This window comes from Melozone crissalis, unplaced genomic scaffold (genome assembly GCF_028551555.1).
Source record: "Melozone crissalis strain CALT ecotype California unplaced genomic scaffold, PUWL_Pcris_2 ptg000027l_1, whole genome shotgun sequence".
NCBI classification, from domain to species: domain Eukaryota; kingdom Metazoa; phylum Chordata; class Aves; order Passeriformes; family Passerellidae; genus Melozone; species Melozone crissalis.
This window is the reverse complement of record NW_026535805.1, coordinates 51,244,190-51,264,022: the sequence shown is the minus strand read 5'-3', so window position 1 is coordinate 51,264,022 and position 19,833 is coordinate 51,244,190. Positions and strand designations below refer to the sequence as shown.

The following is a 19,833-nucleotide window of genomic DNA, read 5'->3' as shown; positions in this document are numbered from 1 at the left end:
ACGGAATCGCAGAGCAGCCCGGGTGGGAAGGGGCCCGAACGGATCATCCGGTTCCAGCCCCCGGCCCTGCACAGGGCAGTCCCCAAAAACACACCTTGTACCAGAGAGCGCTGCCAAATGCTTTCCTTGAACTCTGTCAGGCTTGGTGTTGTGACTACTTCCATGGGGAGCCTGTTCAGTGCTCAACCACCCTCTGGGTGAAAAACCTTTTCCTAATATTTAAATTCATCCTCCCCTGGCACAACTTCAGGCCATTCCCTCGCGTCCTGTCACTGGGCACCACAGAGAAGAGCTCAGTGTCTACCCCTCCTCTCCCACTCCCAGGGGCATTGTAGACTGCAATGAGGTGTCCCCTCAGTCTCCTCCAGGCTGAACAGAACAAGTGACCTCAGCTGCTCATCATAGGGCTTCCCTCAAGGGCCTTCACTATGGTCATAGCTTTCCTTTGCACGCTCTCTAGTAGCTTGATATCTCTCAACTTCAGACAAAAGATTTTATTTCTAAGATTTCATGGTTAAAAAACTGGCCCGAGAGCGTGTGACATTCGCAGGCCATGTTGCAGCCATGCTGGTGCCTCATGGCAACACTCCATGTGTTAATCAGTGGAAATACAGGGTTCACACAAAAGTGGGGCGAGTGCCTTTCAGGGAAAAAAACGTCTGCAGTCTGTCATCAAAGCCACGGGGCCGATCTCTTGGCTCCTGGTACGGGCCCCTCATGGCAGTCCCCAGGTAGGGGAGGAGTTGGCAGTGCTCCACGAACTGCAGCAGCTTCTTCCTGTACATCTGCCGCACCGGCTCTGAGCTCCGGGGGTTGTGTGCTGCAAGAATTTAAGCAGCATGTTAGTGTCTCCTATAAACTTTATGAAATTACATTACAGAAATTTTCAAAGGGACCAAGTCTACCTCTGTTAGCTTCACCCATGGTACAGATAAACACCTTGACTGTTGGTACGAAGTCAAAAAGATCAAGTCTGGTATTTCAGAAAGTTCCTGATTCCAAATAGCTATGACAATCAAAAGGATCAGGCTTTTCTTAAAGAAGACACAACAAACATGCCCAGTTGCTGTCAACTTCTCATTTCTTAGACTGTTAGATACTGGTGAAACTCCAGGCAGTGACAAATTAGGGTAGTGTGGCACACAACCCAAAGTGGCACATCCTGGGGATAGCCCAGGTCTGGTATGGCTGAAGGAGCTTTAGTTCCTCAGCAGGAACTAAACTCCTGCTTCCTGTCCCCTATTTAAATGTGAGATTAGGGAATGATGTTAATTGAAGATGAGAAGGTCTAACTTCACATAGAAATAGGATGAAATTTCCAGGAGACCACAATTTAAGGTGCTTTGATCAATTTTTTTTAATCAAGAATGGCATGACTACTCTGAAGAGATGCACAATAATAAATAATTCTGTATTTGCAACTAATCACAAAATCACAGGATGGGTCAGGCTGGAAAGGGACCACATTGGGTCATTTGGGACAACCTCCCTGCTCAAGCAGGGTCATCCCAGAGCACATGGCACAGGATTGTGTTCAGATGGTTCTTGAATATTTCCACTGATGAAGACTCCACAACTTTCCTGGGAAATCTGTTCCAGTGTTTGGTCACTAGCACATGAAAGAAGTTCTTCCTCACGTTCAAGTGATTTGTCAGTGTACAGGAATGCTATATCTTAAAGCTGGAAGCAGTCCTACCCAGTGCTAGAAGAAGATAACTTGTTTTCCTGGATTCCTATGGTCAAACTGTTTGGCACTGCATGAAAAAAAGAGATTTCTGCACTTGCATAACCCTTCTGGTTCATCATCCATTATTAGTAATGATTTAATGTTGCAATTTTTGAGCAAAACATTCCTAGCATGGGCATCCTTATGTTAGCAAAGCCATGCTAACAATAGAATGAAAACAGCCTTTTTAAATGAAGCAAACTACAGTAAAAAAGCAGCTTGGTGGCTTAGGAATTGTACATTTATGCAGGGGCTTAATCATGTGCCTGCCCTGTTCAATGGTCTTCCTTCAAAAAGCTGTGCTAGCAAAAAAAAAAAAAAAATCTGTGACAGTTCAAGAAAATTCTGGAGGGCTCTGGAAACTACATGAGGAAACACAGGATGTGAAGAGCTTTGAAAAAATAATTAAGATTGGTATTATCTAAAAGAAGAAGTAAAAATGTAAAATACAAAAGGCCAGGCGAAGTTCACCCAGTGAACAGGTTGGCTTATAAATGACAAAAGTGGTGGGTTGAAAGAAATGTCAGTCTGGCTCCAGAAATCTCCAGCAGTACTAGAAACCAGCCCAAAGCTATAGCAGAGCTGCAGACAAGGACATTGAAATTGAGAAAGCTGGCAATAGTTAAGCTGACTGCAAACTATTAAAGATTATTACGTGCAACTGATATTTCTGGCTGAAAAAAACCCAAACAGAAATTCTAAAGAAAAGCAAATATGAACACTAATTGGCTATCTATATTGTATCAGAGGACCTATGTCATTTATAAAATTAGTTATTTTTATAGCATGCTATTTTATACACTACCTTTTAGATGGAAGGAGACAAAAAGCAGAGCAGTTTCTTTCACACTTAGGAATGGAAACTTTGGCTTAAGGCTGCCAACTTCATGCAGAGCTTTTATTAGAGAAGTTGCAACTCCCTAAAGAAAGAAAATAGGTTTAAAAGACAGAAATCTTGAGCAATGCCTGATCCTGTTGTAATGCAGATCTAACAATACAGGATGATATCCTAAGTTGGTGAATAGTAGAAGATAACAAATTAGCATAAAATAGGGAGGGCTGTGACCATGAATAATTTTTTTTATTTATTCATGTGTCAAAGTGTATCAAACTACTCTTAAATTTTTCCAAGTAAGTTTGTGTCTATGCTGGTGTTAAAAGTCAAACTAAAATGTGCTCCTACAAGATATGATAAACAACTAAGTCAGAAAATCTATCATATAATATAGCAGCTTATTATCCCTCTCTGATGATCTCGTATTTTTTCCATTAAAGCTACAAACATCTGTTATTTTAAAGCTTTAAAAATTACTCTCAATTATAACTAAAACATTTTCAATTTAATATAATCTCATTAATAAATATAAGACTCAAAAGCATTAAAAATAAAAATAAAAAAAACCCAACAACTGAGTGGGATATGCTACATATCACAAAATCATGTTTTAAAACAGAAAAACAAAAACTGGCCTGTTCAAGGTATCCAGGCAAAGGAAGTGTAGTTAATAGCATTGGCTCTTTTTTTGGAGGGAGTTTATGGGGAAGCTTCAGATTCCCGTACTTCTCTGGTAACCTAACCAGATATAAAGTAAGCACGTTTAAGATGTATGAACAGTGACATGATTGAAGATTAAAATGCAGTTAGTGTATTTACCTCATAAACGTCTGAAGTTTTTCATCACTTTCAAAAATATATACCTTTTCTTGGTATTTTGCTGCATACTCGATGTTGCCAGGCACCAAAGCTTCATACCTGAAGAGATGGAACAAGAATAATTTATTCACAGAAAACATAAAACATAATTTGTGTAAATTCATGAGCTACTGGTAGCCTTCTGGTAATCCAGCAAGTGTAGCAACTACAAAAAAAACCCAGAAATTGGATCATCCAAGTTTCCACTACATGATGGACAGTTACAAGGTTAAAAATCTCATAGAGACTCTGCCTCAAAATCTGCTTATTAAGGAACTTTTATAGTGCTTCTTTAGAGCTCCTTCATTTAAAATGTCAATCATATTTGTTCAGGAGATTAAAAAGGGATAACATAGAATTGGCTATTATGGTTCTCCTCTGATGATAAATTCTTGCACACTGAGGAAATCTGTGTCACTTTATGGTAGAGCTTTATGGATCTCTACAAAAATCATAATAGGTAGTTTTGCATCTACTAGGGATTTATGAGATTTCTTTTAACCTTTGAAGGCCTATGATAGAGAGAATTCAAACTATATCTGTCCATCTTCATCATGAAAGACACCAAGCCAACGCAGATTCTTGCAGAACCTGTAGCCATGTAACTTTTAAAAGGTGATTTTATCTTGATTTCCAAAGCCACAGGTGCAATGTAGAGAATTGTAATTGCGTTTCCTGTTCAAACCCTGAACAACATTAAAAAGTACTTTGAAAAGATTTCCTCATTAATGCATTAATATAGGACACATATTCTGTAATTCAGATTATGAAAATTCTAGTGACATACCTCTGTTTTCCGTCTAGGTAAGTGACTGGACAGTATCCCTGCATTTCAGGCTTTACAGGGAATAAGGCCTTCACTTCTGCTTCAGTCAATTTCTTTGGTAGCATATGTGGGGGTGGCAGAGGGTGAGATGCCAGTGATGATACATAAACCTCAGGTCTGCACAAGAATTTCTGTAGGAAAAAAAAAAAAGGTTTTATAATAATGAAAGAAGCACTGTATGACTGTTAAACTCCAGAGGACTGGCTCACACTTTAGATACCTATTTTTTCTACAATGCAACAGTGTGTTGGCATTGCTGTTGCTCTTGGGTAATTTCTTTTCCAACCTCCTCTCAGCTGAAGTAGTCACTATTCACCCACCATCCATCACTATCTACTGCTGTCATAAGCCATTTTTTAACTCAGTCTCTCCACAACAGATAAAGAAAGGAGAAAGTTATTGTTTTCAAATGAATGTTTGATCTGTGACAATTTGTAAGACGAGCTTTAGTTTAATGGTATCTGTGCTGTATTTTGTCTGCCTAGACATTTGATAGCAGAAGTATGCAGAACAAAAGCTTGAATGCTAACAACAGTGGTCTAATTCAAGTTGCATATTACCTATTTCTGTATGGAATCAAAGAATCTAAGCAACAATGTTCCCTCTTCCCATAATCCCGTCATTTTGAGCTGCTGTTTTGATACGCACTTTCAGTTCTTCCTGTGAAGCCATTCTGTAATAGCGCCCCTGAAATTCTGCAGCAAACTCCAGTGAGGGGCTTACAGAGCAGTCAACCAGTTCACCTTTGTCTGCAAGGCTGACAGGACAGTACTGTCCACACTCCCCCAGCTGCCCCTGCAGTTCCTGGGGAGTGATACATAAACCAGCAATGCTGGCTGCTTTTCCTGTTAATGAAAGCAATTAATGATAATGTTTAATTTATGAGAGACATAGAAACATCAAACAATTTTACACTACAGTGTCGAAAGCAATAATTTGAAATTTATATGAGATAATGAGAACTAAAACATCAATTTGATAATAAAATGAAGTTGTAACTCATTTTACCAATTAATTTTAATAACATTTTTTAGCATGTAAGAAATATAATAATTATTAATGATGTGGGATACTCTGCATGCTCAGCTTTTTAGTCTGTTCTTTTTTTTTATGATTTATTGTTTCACTCCTTTGTGTTACTAAGGGACATTTCAACCATTATTTTATGTCTTTATATTGGTGAAAATGAGTACAAGGTGTGATGAAAGCCTCCCCTTTATTCATCCATATCTTGAAAATGCTACAGTCTATCTGGAGGAAATACATTCAAAATCTTTAATAAAATGTCATCTCAAAACCAAATTACTTAAAAATCATGCTTTTTCAAGCGTTATGTGTAAAAGTTAAGTGTCTTTTAATATTTTTTAATTATGATTCCAGTTTTTAAGATGGGTACAGCCAGAGAGCTGTAAAAATTAAACCCAAAAGGTGGATAAAGATAAGGAAGTATATTTGCCCTTCAGAGGAATTCTAGTTAAATAGTACAGACATGTTTAAAAGGCATATTTAATCCTGACCAGCGCTGACAGACAAAAAGTCAAGTGGGAACTGTGCCATTTTAGAATAAAGTGGTCTTCTTCCCAAAGCACAGACATTAACTCAGATGGCATATTGAAGCTTATTTCTAGATTTTAAATTAACATCTTCTCTATCCCTTCCTCTTCCTTCAGTAACAGTAAAGGGAAGGTGTGAGTTCCCCTTGTACCTTTGGGGTACTCTTTGTGATTTACCACCCAGTGATGCCAGATCTACCATGGACCAAGGACTCTGACTTCCTTTAGCAGACTTGTGTTACCCTGTTCTTGGGAAGATGGCCTCAGCCTGCCCTGTAGTTGGCTTTGCCTTCACTCTTCAAGAGATCTTTTCAAGATCTCTGCAGATGAGATTGAAGAATTTAAGGGTATGTATGTGGCCAAGAATTAGCCTCGTCCACAGAAAGGTGAAGTTTTCAATGTACATAGTAAATTGCAGCTTTTAAAAGAAATAAATATTCTGGGAAACTTTGTTTTTCTTTTACCTTCTTTTCTTCTTTCCAGGTATATCTGGATTTGTTTAACAACCGACTGAACTTTCTGCAGAACGGTCTTCCAGACCCTCCATTTGCTGTGACTGGCATCAATCACACACCAGTTCTGATGTTCCTTCATATAGTAAGTTCTAATATCATCAATGTGCTGTTTATAGCAGGAATTTTTAATAGCTAGAATCTGTGGGCTGTCATGTTCAGGATAAGGAGGTCTAAAGACAATGAAAAACAACAGTGATTTAAATCTGAGGCTTAGATAATTTCATTGAATTTCAGGTGTAAATTCTAGAATTCACTATAAGTTCGTTTTACCAAATTTTGCTTATTTGACATTGTAGAACATATTTGAGAAATACAAATTTATTTTTAAGAATACCACCAGCTACATTGAAAAGCAGTGTACTTTGATCAGACAGTCCTGTTCAAAAACAAAGAACAAAACTTCTCCTATTTATGTCCCAAATACAACTCAAGAATTATTTTGCAAAGGATTTGGAATGTATCAACACATATTACCTGACATACACTACAAATACACCATTAAATGGTACCCTGATATTGCACACTTGATTTGTACTTAAGCCAATGAAATATAATTAGTTTGGTATTTAAGATGAAGTTTAAAGTAAATACTTTCAAAACCACATCTTTGATTTAATTTTTTTGCAATGCAAATTGTCTTTAGTCTTTTAGTAAACAATTTAACATTGTACTGATTACTTGATAAACAGAAAGAGACAAAAAGAAAAGGACAAAATGAAAGAGGCATGCAATAATGCTCCAAGCTATCTGGAACTTCTTAGAAACACTTCCTCTAATGAGAAACAGGTTCTTACACAATTTAATTTTAAGGTGAATGTTCTGTTCTTTTTCATTCTCTGTCTGTTTATAAACTACTTACTGTTCTTCCTCAAAAACAACCAATGGCTCTTTAAACAGATTATTTATCTTCTCAGAAGAACAAATAAGGGAATGAACTGAATTGAAAGGCTTAGAAGTCCTGAATTCTACACACTACTAAATATGCATAAGTTTCATATTTTTAAAAGAACTCTGATTAAGTTTTTAAAAGAGAGCTTATTAGATGAAGTATCAATATATTTTATAATAATAATTGATGAAAAATAAATTTCAGCACCAGAGAGAAGTGGTAACATTTTTGATGTACAGTTGCATTAAACCACTTAAACTAAGCAGTGGGTGCACAGCATTGCACATTTGTAATCTCAGTCCTGCAATTGAAGGGTCTGGCCAGAGCATGCCCCAAACACCTTACATCCTTACTATTTCTGCTCTATGGAAATCAAAGCATTAGAAAGGAGAGGGACTGGTTCCCATGTTTTTCATATGTGGAGTTCAGAGACAGCTGAGTTATGCTCCAGGTTAGACACAACCTCTGGGTATAGCACTGAGGCACATAAATAGAGATATTACAACATTGTGTAGAAAATAAAAAAAATTCTATCAGGGAGTATCACTACCGGTTTGATCTTTCCTTATCCAGCAGCGCTCTTCTGAACACTTCCTTTGTATCCATATCTAATTCAAAGATTTTCACTGGAATTATCCTAGTTGATTCCAAGAGATTTACGTGTGCTCTTGTTAGAGGATATCCATCCAGTACAACTCTGCACGCAAACGGAAGCAGAAAAATAGTTTTGAAGAAGCTCACTAAGAAGTGAGTGTCCAATCAACCAGTGAGACTATGTATATTTCTAGTACATTTTCCATGGAGACAAAAGTCTGCACCCATGCCATGAAGTTATCACTGCTCTCACTTGACAGGCACATTCTTCACTCCTAAGAATTTACAACCAAATTTAAAAAATCAAGTAGGCAGAAGAAGAAATAGTAATGAGAAAAGGAAATGTACAAAGGGTAAAAGGCAAGTGGATGGCTGGGAGTTATAAAAATGGTGTACTTTAATATTCTGACACATCAATCATTCTGAAACATAATTTGAACTATGAGAAGTCTCCATATGGATTGGGAGGAGCAGTTTTTAAAGTGGTAAGTACAATTATTTACTACAGTATTTGAAGAGTTTTAATAATCATACTGAAGAAGAATGGTTTTTACATATTAGGAAATACTGGAACAAAATATACTGAAACAATATTCCAGGATTTAACTCAAAGAGAAGCTGAAAGAATTCTGATCTCAAGCACAAATAATTTTCAGAGATTATTGCAGAATTGCCTTTCTCTGTAACAGTTCTCTTTTTTGAGGAGAGAAATTGAATTTCATGAAATACTGATGATAAAGCTTTTTAAGTCTGCCCAGTTTCAAAGATGTTTCAGTGGGGGAGAAAGAGCCTAGGATTACCTATGAATGAAGTGATAAGACTCACTGGTTTCAGTTCCTCCTTAATAACTTGAGTTGTTAAGAAAACAAAAAAACCCCTGAGTACTGAAACAGCCTGCTCGATCAAAGAGAATCAGGTGTATCCAAGTTGGTTCTGGAGCTGGTATAAAAGAGACCAAATGGTAGTTCTCAAAGGATAGTAGAAGATACTGGCCTATTGACTGAAAAAAAAAGTAACTGTCATAAAGTATATTACTTCTATGTACTGAAATAAAGTTACTTGGAAATTGCAGAAAGTTCTGCTTCAGTCTCACTTCCCAGAAATATTGTAAAATAAAAAAAAATATCTCCTTTTGTACAGATTTTTTTTTAATGCAGAAACCACTGATGTGTTTTAGTGAAATTGTTCTACAGCAGTAACATGGCAATCCATGCCTATGAAGAGACCGACATGTCTTGGAGAAACCCCCAAAAGCCCAAGAAAACTCTTACCCAGTGGGATTATCCATGTGATTTAGCAGAGCCACATGTAGAGCCTGGATGGCCAATTCATCAGGCACGGTGAGTCCTTGGAGAAGGTGGGACTGTACCTTAAGTGCCAGCTCGCTCTCTGGCCGGCTGTTTAGCACAAAGCGGATGGCATCTCCTAGGGACAGGCGCAGGAACCCATAAACACTCGCCAGTCTCTGGGCAACTGCAAAATATTTCCATTTCAAGTCACAACTCTGAAGGTAAGTAACATCACAATCTGGCATATGCACAGAGCATGCTAACACTATTCAATTTAGCACAAATCTCAGCAGATATAGTCAATATTATTAGTGTGTGTTAGAAAAGATGCCTCCATTGCTGTTCCTCTTACAGAACAGCCCATCAGCTACCTCATTTATCCAGGAAAGGGAAATATGCTAAAATTTCATCCTAAATATGAGATAATTTGAACCTGTCTCTTTTCTTCCTAACATCCTATTTTAATCAATAACTATAGTTTAATGTCCTCCTCCCTCCTCCAGTAAAAAGCAGAAATGTGTGGATTGACAGAGTCATGGAGGAGGAAAGGGAGGGGAGAGGGATGGAAATCTTGGGCGCTTTTTAATCTAGAAATTTCAAAACAGACTGAGGAGTGGGGAGTTTGGGGTCATCATCCTTGATCCTACGACTATTTCTTCATTTTACATTAGCTTATATTGACTCAAAAAAGTAAGAAACAATTATAAAATAATACAACAAAGGGTATAAATAGCATAAGTCCAGATTTTCTAAGTACAAGTCCAGGTCACTAACATCTTAAGGATCTGGGATAAAATTCAGATGAACAATGCATAACTATCAGACTGTCAAATGAGACACCACAGAATATTACTAAAAGAATCTGTGCCCAGCAAGAAAAGCAGGAAGACCAACCATATTAATGGTTTATGTTTTTTTAATGGCAGTAAGGACAGATACAGCTTCAGTCATTAAAAAATGATTTTTTAAAATAGATAACTGCTCATACCTGTAGTTTTTCCAGACTTTGGAAGTCCCACAATCGCAATCTTTACTGGCACAGATTGCTTAGGTTTTGGCTGACAAATATATTTGATGGGATTTGTCATAAATGTTTCTTTATTTTCTTTACTTGAAAAGAAATAAATATATTGTCGATGGATTACTGGAAAGACTGTGCTTTCATCCCTTTGCTGTGGCTTGATCACATCTCCTTGGCTTAACTGTGTAATATACAAAACGAGAATCAGTTAATTAGGTTTGACAAAGCCTTTTCTTCCTCCATCCCAGAGAAGTGGCTTTATAGGCTGATAGAGGAGTACCAACCATATGACACAGACCATCAAAGCATTCTAAAATTCACATATATGGACATAATATTTTGCTCAAATCTGAGAAACTTCTGTACCTACACTTCTTGTTCAAAAAGATGAAAGAAACATTGAAGACAGAAAGAATACTTGCTATTTCCAGTAGGTGGTACCGTAACACTTTATGTCTGTCAAGTTAGTGTAGTCAAAGATTAACATAATGGTTTTTTTAATTTTCAAAGAACAAAGAGAATAATTTTATTCCTCAGTGAATTAAACTCACCTGCCTGCCAATAGAAAATACACTGAGAATATTGTATTCACCAGAAGTCATATACAAATGAAGAAAATTTAAAAAGATATCAATAGTTACATTAAGGTCAAGTGAAAAACCACAAGATAAGTTGAAAAAGTTATGGGAAAAATACATGCACTGCTGATGAAATCTTTTCAAACACATCAGACAGCCCACTAAAAAGTCTGCAGAGCTGATGGATTCATTGACATGTAAGAGGTGCAATTGGCAGAAATAGAGATTGAAGTAAAATCAAATTAATTCCTTGCACTACTCTTCTCTATGGAAAAACTTACCCATGTCCCTGTTGCAGCCCTTCTTAGAAGTACTGTCTTAAAGTGTCAATAAAAGATGCTTTAAAACAAAATATAGAAAAGCAGTATGTAGAAAAATTGCCCAGACAGCATTCACCTTACTATTCTAAGGGGACTCAGAAATGTAATTCTGAGTAATGTGTAACACTGACCTTTCTTCAACAAAAGAAGGAAGATGGGAAAAATTAGCATTTAAAATAAAGTGTTTTCCTCCAGCATACAACCTGACAAAAATAGTCCAGTAAATCTGACTCTGTATTGAGCAAACTGAAATACACTAAGGAAAAAACCACAGAAGTTACATGCATACACATCAAATAATGGGGAAGAGCCAACTCAGCTTCTTGTCAAGGAAAATCATACATCACAAATTTATTACTATTCTTTGAAGGAGTCAGTAAGGTTGGTCTGGTTATTACTGCTAGAGCTGGGGCTGTTCTACTGTGTAGCATTGTCCTGCCAGACTCTTCTCATACTCTTAGGTTCCTATTCCTGGATCAAGTCATTTCAGGGTGCTTGCTATCAATTTATGGGTTTTCATGAGTCTGTTCTACTGCATATCTGCTTCCATTCCTCACTCAGCTCATAATGTTTATTCTCTGCTTATCTAATCAGTTGCATAACTACTTCCCCTCCCCCCAAATTTAATCTCAAAGTAACTGGAATATACTCAATCTGCCTTTCTATTCAAAAACTTCCAGTCTGTAATCAATTTTAAAATTTCTATTATTATCCTAAAATGCCCTCAAAGTGATCCTATTTCCCTTTCATTTTTATCAGCTTGTACAATTTCACTGTCAGCACACCACTCTTATTTTACCCAATAATTTCCTATGACCTCTTTCTTCTAACTGAATTGTACTTTTTGGTTGGTAAAAAACACTGTATAGAACAAAGGAATGAAGTGAAGAAATGGAATACAAAAATCTGGTGAAACCTGACAGAACGAAGTGCAAGGAGTAGGGTGTAGAGATTAATTACAATTAAACACATAAACTGTGGTTCAGTAGTGGGAGATGATGTAAATGTAGACATATCTACTTCTATTAGTATGTACCTAGATTATTAGATGCAGCCATGAAAAAGAATGAAGATTCTGATCCTAAGGTTAAAGAGAGACAAATGTGATCTGGAACAGGGGAAAACTCAACATGATATTATACAAAAGGGAATAAAATGGTTTGATTAATTGGCATAGTAAAATGAAGGCCAAAGTATGTTTCCTTCAGGGGCTTTGTGCTTTCTGTATGTTGTTCACTGGACTTTTTTTCAACTAATCTTCCTTTTAAATTTTTATTTACTCACAATCCAATCAGCTTTTATTTCTACCATTAAACCAAAAGAATTACCTGAGAACATTTCATTTCCTACCTTGGGGATAGCAATAAGTACTTTCTGACCTCAATTTTCCAGATCTGTAGTAAAATACCATAGAAATAGACTTGTTGCTCTTCAAAAATTTTAAATTTTGACAAGAAAGAATTATTGCTAATGAATACATCTCACATTTTTTGCCACTACTAGGTTTGGTGGTCAGTTGTGTGTGTGGCTTCTTACAAATTCATATTCTAAATCCTTTCCGTTTGTTCTCACTACTACTGTAAGGTTTTAAGACCTTCTATGTTGGCTTGTGTTTTGTGTATCATTAAGTTAGGCATTTCTTTTTGATTCAAATTTTACTAAATGCTTTTCAGCCTCAAATTAGCTGCAACACTGAAAAGACCAACACATTTTATTATTACTGCTTGCTGTATTTTCTGTATATTAAGTAATGTAATTTTGATTCAGTAATGTAATTTTCATTAAATATTTCTGGTATTAGTTGCTACTGTCTGATAACATCTTGTTCATGTGAAATGTATTTTTAAAGAGTGACAACTCTTGAAAACACTCTTCAGGCATTTAAGAACATTACCTTGACTGGATCCCACTGACCAAAAGAACTTCGGAATTTATATGAGTAAACTAGCATCTTCTGTGCAAGTGGCAAACTTATTGGGTAACATTTCTCAAAAATGCTCCTGCGGTTTTCCACCAGGGGTTTCAGCTTTTTGTATATTTGGTAGCACACAACACGAGGCTTCCGTCTTCCATTGACCTCAACTGGCAGCATTTGTAACTTTTCAACCAGCTCTTCCTGGTTAAGAAAACAAAATTAAATATTAGAATCATAAATGCAGTCATTTATTATTCTAATATTAATAAAGACTGATGGCAAAATTTTCTGTGAACTATCAAGGATTTCCTAAGCATGTTCTCAGTCAACATAAATCAGCAAAGTTTGGTGGGAATTGGTCTTCCTGCCCATTTCTATATTAGGTGTCACACTGCTACAATATTGTATTATTATCTGGTTTTGAAAACCTCTCTGGTCAGTGAATAGAGCTTCTTTTAAATCGTGATTAGTTTCTTTCTGAAGTGATTTGTAGATAATAAACAAATTTTACTGATCTACCTACTGCCTTAGATGTGGCATTAGCATTGCAGTTATCTGGTGTTAGATCAGGTTACCTTGCCATAGGCAATTGCACTGATTTCAAGAAAATTATGTCACTAGGTGTGGGAATGGTGCCAAACACCTGGTATCTTAACCAAGATTAGATTTGGATTTTTTCTTTACATTTGGTCTCATCACCAACAACTAGGATCTGCATTAAAAAACAGAAGTGTCTATTAAGAGTGCAGCCTCAAAACTTTTTTTGAAATACTGCTTATACATTCACAACTCTCTAAGTTGGTTGCCTGTGTCAACTGACCTATCAAAAATGCAATGACACCAAGACTGAATAGGTCTACCCAAAAGCTTCCTTTTTTTTTTCCTCTACTATATCAGTAGTATAAATTATATACTCTTTCAAGTTTATACCTTCTCAGTACAGTCTTCATCTTGTTCACATACTTAGATCATGAGTACAGCAGCACAGTTATTTAGGCACTATAATTTTTAAATGTGAAAAATAAATATGGAAATTCTTCTTCATGTGATTATATATTTTAACAAAATAAGCAGTGGTATCAGTACCTGCACACTTTGTAATCCATCTAAATCTGATTCAAACCTCTCCAAAAGCTCATTTTGCATGCGCTCAACAGCCTCTTCTTCATTTTCTTCTTCTTCTGGTTCTTCCTCTTCTTCTTCTTCTAAAAACTCTTCTGCAAGTATAGCTTCAATATCTTCATCCTCCTCCTCTGTAGTAGCTTCGTCATTATCCTTATCTGCTAAAGCCTATAAAGATAAAATATTTTGTGGTTTCATGTCTATGATACAGATATTTTGAAGGAACATATGATATTCTTGTCTCTTTTTAAATTAAAAAAAGCCATTGATTCAACTAAACCTCATTTTGGAATATCCTTTACCATATGCAAAAAATCTAGTAAATTCTAGAATCTTATTTCAGAAGAAAATACAGCAGTATTGCATAGTGCATACCGTGAAGCATCATACCAGTTCCAAGAGTACTTTAAAAACCTGAAGAGCTACACTGCAGTTTTGATGAGTGTTTTTTCATACATGGTATTGTAGTTTGACAGGACTTTGTTACAAACAAGCATATTTGATGAAAGTGTAGCTGACAGAATATCATGAGCATCCAAGTAGTACATTAATGCATTTATAAATATATTATGTAATTGACTTTGGGCAGAAATCCTGGTACAGTCCTATTCTGGATTAACCACGGATTTGAGCGTGTACTTAAAGGCACATGCCTAATTTCAATTAGTGGTGCTACTCTTATGCTTATAAATGAGATACTCTAAACACATTCATAAGTATTTTCCTGAATTGAAGCATATATGGAGAAATCTTTTAAAATAGTGTTTAGTCTTCATGAATCCTTAGTTTCTAAAGCAATTCAAACATAATATAAAATTATTTTTGAAAGTTGAAGTTTCTGGCAGTCTATCGTAATTTTACTTTTCTTTATTGTCCTGAACTCTGCGACTAAAAGCTCTAGAAAATTCTACAGTATGAATGCAAATGCTTCTATTTAAAAACTGTCTTATTAGGTTTTCTTACCTCCTGCTTCTTTTTCTGTTGCTCTGCTAAAAGTTCTTCCCTTCTTCTGGCAATCTTCTCATTCTGTTAGTGAAAAAAAGATGTAAAAAGACTGATGATACTTCCTAATAAAAACTCCCCTCTGAAAATTGGTAATGTAACCTATAATTAACACTTTTCTTTCCACCTGAAATGCTGTTCCAGTTGGTTCTAATGTTAAAAAGTACTACCTAGAGTTTGAAATGTTGCAGACCAGATATAACTCTCTACTAGGCAAACATATAAGCATATTTTTGAAAAACTGACATGGCAGTTTCTGAGACTGATATTAGAGAAATAAAAAAGACTGTGATTCTTATCCCACTGAAAATATAGTAATAGGTTTATTGGTAAACTACAGAGTTTCTACATTTATTGGTGGTTTCTATAGGTGGTTTCCACCCATTTGGCAAATGGGTGACTGAGTATGGTGGTAAATGCGTGGTGTTCCCCTTTGACTGTCTAGAGATATTAATGGTATTGTGTAAGTCTTGTCCCACATTCTGTTGTCCTAACTTACTGTGTGTCAGCTGCTCTGCAGTAATTATGCTCTGACTTCCTCTGATATTACATGTGAAGTATTTCTCACTTTTACACAAAGGGAGGAACCTTGAAAATATTACATGTGCCAGTTGTAAATGTCTGCATAGAGGCTTCAGGTTACCTCAACCAATCTGTAACCTGTTCAACAGTAGGCACAGCTTCATTAGAATGGGACACAGAGCAGCTGCAACAGCACTGAGAATGTGGCTTAGAGTTACTGCATTCCTGTGCAGAGCATCAGAGTTGGGAACACAGACACACTCCCCTCATGGTAGTGAAGTCAGCCTGTGGGAGATGCTGAGGGATCTCAGCATCAGGGAGATGGGATGCAGCAATACCACAGTGCATGAACTGTCTGATTTTTTTATTGCCAAATTCACTCCCTCCATCGACTTGCCTTTTTGCCTGGACGTTCCAGGACTGCCATTTATCTGGCACAACGGCTACGTTTTTGGGCTTCGAGATGCCCAAACTCTGCATGCATTAATTGCATAGAAGAGGAAAGGAGCCCTAAATTATTTTTGGTTCCTACAGTAAGCCTAGGAATGCTGTGAATGTGTAGGACTTTTTCTTCTGGCTCCAATACCTGTGTGCTCTTCACAGCTTTGGGAGATTCAGAATCTGTGTTCAGACCTCTCCTGTAGAAACAACAACAACAAAAAAATAACACAGGGCTGAAAACTTACCCTTATTTTTGCTTTTAGTTCCTTCAGCTTCTTGTTATATTCCTTTTTTCTAAGCTGTTTTTCTTTCCATTTTTTCAGACGTGGGGGAAAAAGACGCTTAAGAACGTCACCTTCTTCTACTTGAATATAAATTGCAATATCAGGACAGAGTCCTCGTTCGGACATATAGCTGGCTTCATCTAAAGTACGGGGGAAGCCATCCAGTATAAAGCCTGTGGACCTAATTGGAAAATAAGATATTTATTATTACACACTGTAGTTCAAAGTGCAACACAATGAACATGCAATTATTTTGGAAAAACCCACAAACCCTCCCATATTAAACACATTATATTAGGAGCAAAATTTTAAAAATACTTTCAGCTAGTTTGTTTTGACAATGTAAAATTGATATTTTGTTGTGTATTTTAATTAGTGTACTTACAAATTAATTTCTTCTGAGGTTTTAATGTGCAACGCTTAAATATTTTTAAAGAACTTAAAAACCCAAAACTAATTGTGTCCTCAGACTTGCTTGTGTGACTCTAAAAACAATACATCTTAGGCACTGGTCTCAAAAAAGAGAAGGTGCTCCAAACACTTTTCTGGTAACAACTCTCAAGGAAAGCTTGTACCTGAAAATTTATGTTTCTTCTGTAGTATAAGATGAGAAACTGGCCATTGAGCATGATTTATATTTCTCTTCCTGTATATGTTAAATACAAGTCAGTTATGCCTGGAAAGCTCTATTGGAGCTGGCTTATTGGAGCTCTTACAATTTTGAATTAGACAAGTAGTTAGGTAAGGATGAATGTTGTATTGATAAGAAGCTAATATTCACATCTTTTACTTTAGGCTTTAACAGGATACATTGTAAAATCACAGAAAACCAAAGAACCTAGAAGAAGTGGAAGTGGAGGAAAGAAAAGATAGCCCTGGATGCTGTGGGGAAGAAGAATACAACACAGTATAGTTTAGTGGTGTAATATATTGTGATGTGATAAAATACACTATAATTTATTACAATATAATAATACAACATTATGCATAGTGCTGGGTAATTTTTTGTCTTGGTGCATTCCTTTTTTCCTAGAACTGATCTCCCTGTTTTTACACTGTGTAGAGAACCATTGTCCCCTACATGTAGTCAGGACAAAAATTATATAAAAATATAAACGGTTTGTTTTCGTATCTATCCTGTAAGACCATGAAAACTACCCAGCTATTTAGGAGATTTAATCCAATTCAGGCGTGCCCAATACTTTCATCCAATCCTGTGTGCAACATATGAAACATGATATTGCTGTCAAAATATCAATTAAAATAATACAACAAAATCAAGACTGACAGGTAGGCCATTACTCATAAAAAGTACAAAAGCATTGAAATAATCACTGTGATAGCTATTTACAATTGTGGACACAATGGATGATATACTTCCTAAAATTAATTAAAGAAAGAGAGAATTTAATTACAGTTACCGGAATGGCTCTTTCTTCCACCAGTCAGGAACAATCTTGTCAAGGACTTCTGGAGGCAGCTCTGTATTACCCTTTAGATTTGCTTTGATTGCCCGTTCCTCATCAGTTAATTCCACTTCCTTTATGTAAAGAAAATCCACCAAAAATGGATGAAATGAAAAAAACCCCAAAAACCAAAATCAACCAACCAACCAAAACCGGAAAAAAGTACCTACTGGACACATTGTTTTTTGCTAAGTAGGGTACTGTCTTCATTTGACTTAAACTAGCAGAAACAAACTCATCGAATCATACTACATTATACATTTTAGGTAATCCCCTAAAATTAGGGCAATTGCTGCTGTATGAATTTTAATGAAACCTAAAATCAAGCACAACTGTTAAGTATTTAATTATACACATGCTCATTTCAGAGGAATAGAAACTGAAATAAGCACAGTTTCTCCTAATTGCCTACAAGCAGTTTTCCACTTGGCTACGCATGTTCCCATGCTGGAAGACGACCTGCACTACATCAGAATGTTTTTTCACTTTTTGAAAGAAACTATTATATTTGGATGGATTAAAAAAAAATATGTTGAAGAAGGATATATAAGGTTATTGAGTATAGGCAGAAGAACAGATAGCAGACAGACAGCATTGTTCTATACAACAGTAGTAGTATTAATGACTAGTCAAATGCAGAGTATTCAAATGCCAAGTCAAACTACTAAATTATTGTGGAAAACTATTAGGGTTTTTTCCCAGAATATATAACTCTGTGAGATTAATATGGTTGAGGATGCATTTCTCATAGAATGGCTTCCTGACACAGACTGTGGTAAAAAATACTGAAAAGATGGTATATTTAGTTTTCATAATTAGTTTATACAATTAATATATCAAAAATCAAAATGTGTCTGATATCAAAAGGCCATAGCTGAATAAGAATTCCTATGCCTGACATCTATTCTGATAATGTAGCCAAAAGAACTTGAGAATATGCTGGAAGTCACAGCTCTAATGTAGTGTGTATGAATAATATCTTCTCTAGTGCCTGACACAGTACATATATTTAAAGATGTTTGTATGACAGAAGATGCCTAAGTAGACAAAGTGGTAGCCAGATTTGCAACACAGAGGCATCTTGAAAGAAATGTGTGAAGTGGGAGGAAACAGTTAAACATATAAAAATGTATCACTGACATTACCACTGCTAGAGAGAGGTAGGAATGGTTTTCGTATGAGATAAAAGAGAAGAAGCACAAGATGTCTATTCCAGGTAGAAAAAAGAGAACACCCTACAGATTTGAAGGACAAGGTTTCTCTCCAGACCTGTCAATGATGTGGCACTAAAACAAGGATGATATCTTTTTGAACTTCCCAGACCGCGTGGTATATTTTTGTTTGCCTTTAGTGGTTTTGCTTTGAACATTATAGCTGACCTTAAGCTTTGACAGATAAACTTGTACTGTCTTGTGCCAAGAGAATGATACAATGGAATTTAATGAAATTTTGCAGAATTGGAGGGTCAGTGAAAAATAAGATAGTCAGACAGTCCAGTGGCATTCATATTAAGATTAAGCACTTTAAAAGAAGTATGAGGAAAAAAAATACTAAGTTGAAGATTGCTTCCCAGCAGATATAAAGATGACAAGGAAAAAAATAATAACAGAAATGCCTTTGTGTAAGACATGTATTTATGGAAAAAAAAAATGGAGTGAGAGCCAGCTATTTTCAAACTCAAAAAAAAGGAGTTATAATAAAAAAACAGAATAAATAAATAAAAAACAGAATAAATAATAAAAAACAGAATAAATATTTATTCTGTAAGAAGGCTTCAACTGGAAAAAAAAAATCAGGATCAAGCAAAATCTGTCTTCTCTGAGCTTATTTTCAAACTCAAAAAAAGGAGTTATAATAAAAAAGGAGTTATAACCATCAGTGCCAGGAACACTTGCCATATTTTTGGCTGTGATGACCAAGTTGTAAAAGAAACTGACTTTTTGAAAGAACCCCCTCTTTGATTTAATGAAAACCTGGATTTTTGTTCTGACATCCATGATTTTGATCTGTACTCTATCTGTGCTGAAGCATTTGCTTCCAATATTACCTGCTCTTGTATTATTTCATCAGAACACTA

The 19,833-nt window shown here is 36.0% G+C and overlaps 1 protein-coding gene across 3 annotated transcripts in view; it reads right to left on the bottom strand.

The window, feature by feature from the left end:
* Positions 1 to 418: 418 nt before the first annotated feature.
* The window catches only part of AK9 (adenylate kinase 9), a 58,628-nt gene continuing 39,213 nt past the window's right edge, over positions 419 to 19,833 (bottom strand). The window contains exons 21-35 of one of the 3 annotated variants that reach the window (XM_054279790.1): positions 17,712 to 17,830; positions 16,252 to 16,471; positions 15,005 to 15,067; positions 14,006 to 14,209; positions 12,899 to 13,120; positions 10,074 to 10,287; positions 9,068 to 9,269; positions 7,753 to 7,899; positions 6,263 to 6,483; positions 4,894 to 5,090; positions 4,207 to 4,376; positions 3,381 to 3,479; positions 3,193 to 3,299; positions 2,532 to 2,642; positions 419 to 820 (exon numbers count right to left, since the gene is read on the bottom strand). In XM_054279790.1, coding sequence (XP_054135765.1) covers positions 618 to 820; positions 2,532 to 2,642; positions 3,193 to 3,299; positions 3,381 to 3,479; positions 4,207 to 4,376; positions 4,894 to 5,090; positions 6,263 to 6,483; positions 7,753 to 7,899; positions 9,068 to 9,269; positions 10,074 to 10,287; positions 12,899 to 13,120; positions 14,006 to 14,209; positions 15,005 to 15,067; positions 16,252 to 16,471; positions 17,712 to 17,830 — 2,499 coding nt within the window. In that variant the 3' untranslated portion in view covers positions 419 to 617. The remainder of the gene's footprint in view (positions 821 to 2,531; positions 2,643 to 3,192; positions 3,300 to 3,380; positions 3,480 to 4,206; positions 4,377 to 4,893; positions 5,091 to 6,262; positions 6,484 to 7,752; positions 7,900 to 9,067; positions 9,270 to 10,073; positions 10,288 to 12,898; positions 13,121 to 14,005; positions 14,210 to 15,004; positions 15,068 to 16,251; positions 16,472 to 17,711; positions 17,831 to 19,833) is intronic. The other 2 variants (XM_054279788.1, XM_054279789.1) reach the window with 2 other exon arrangements.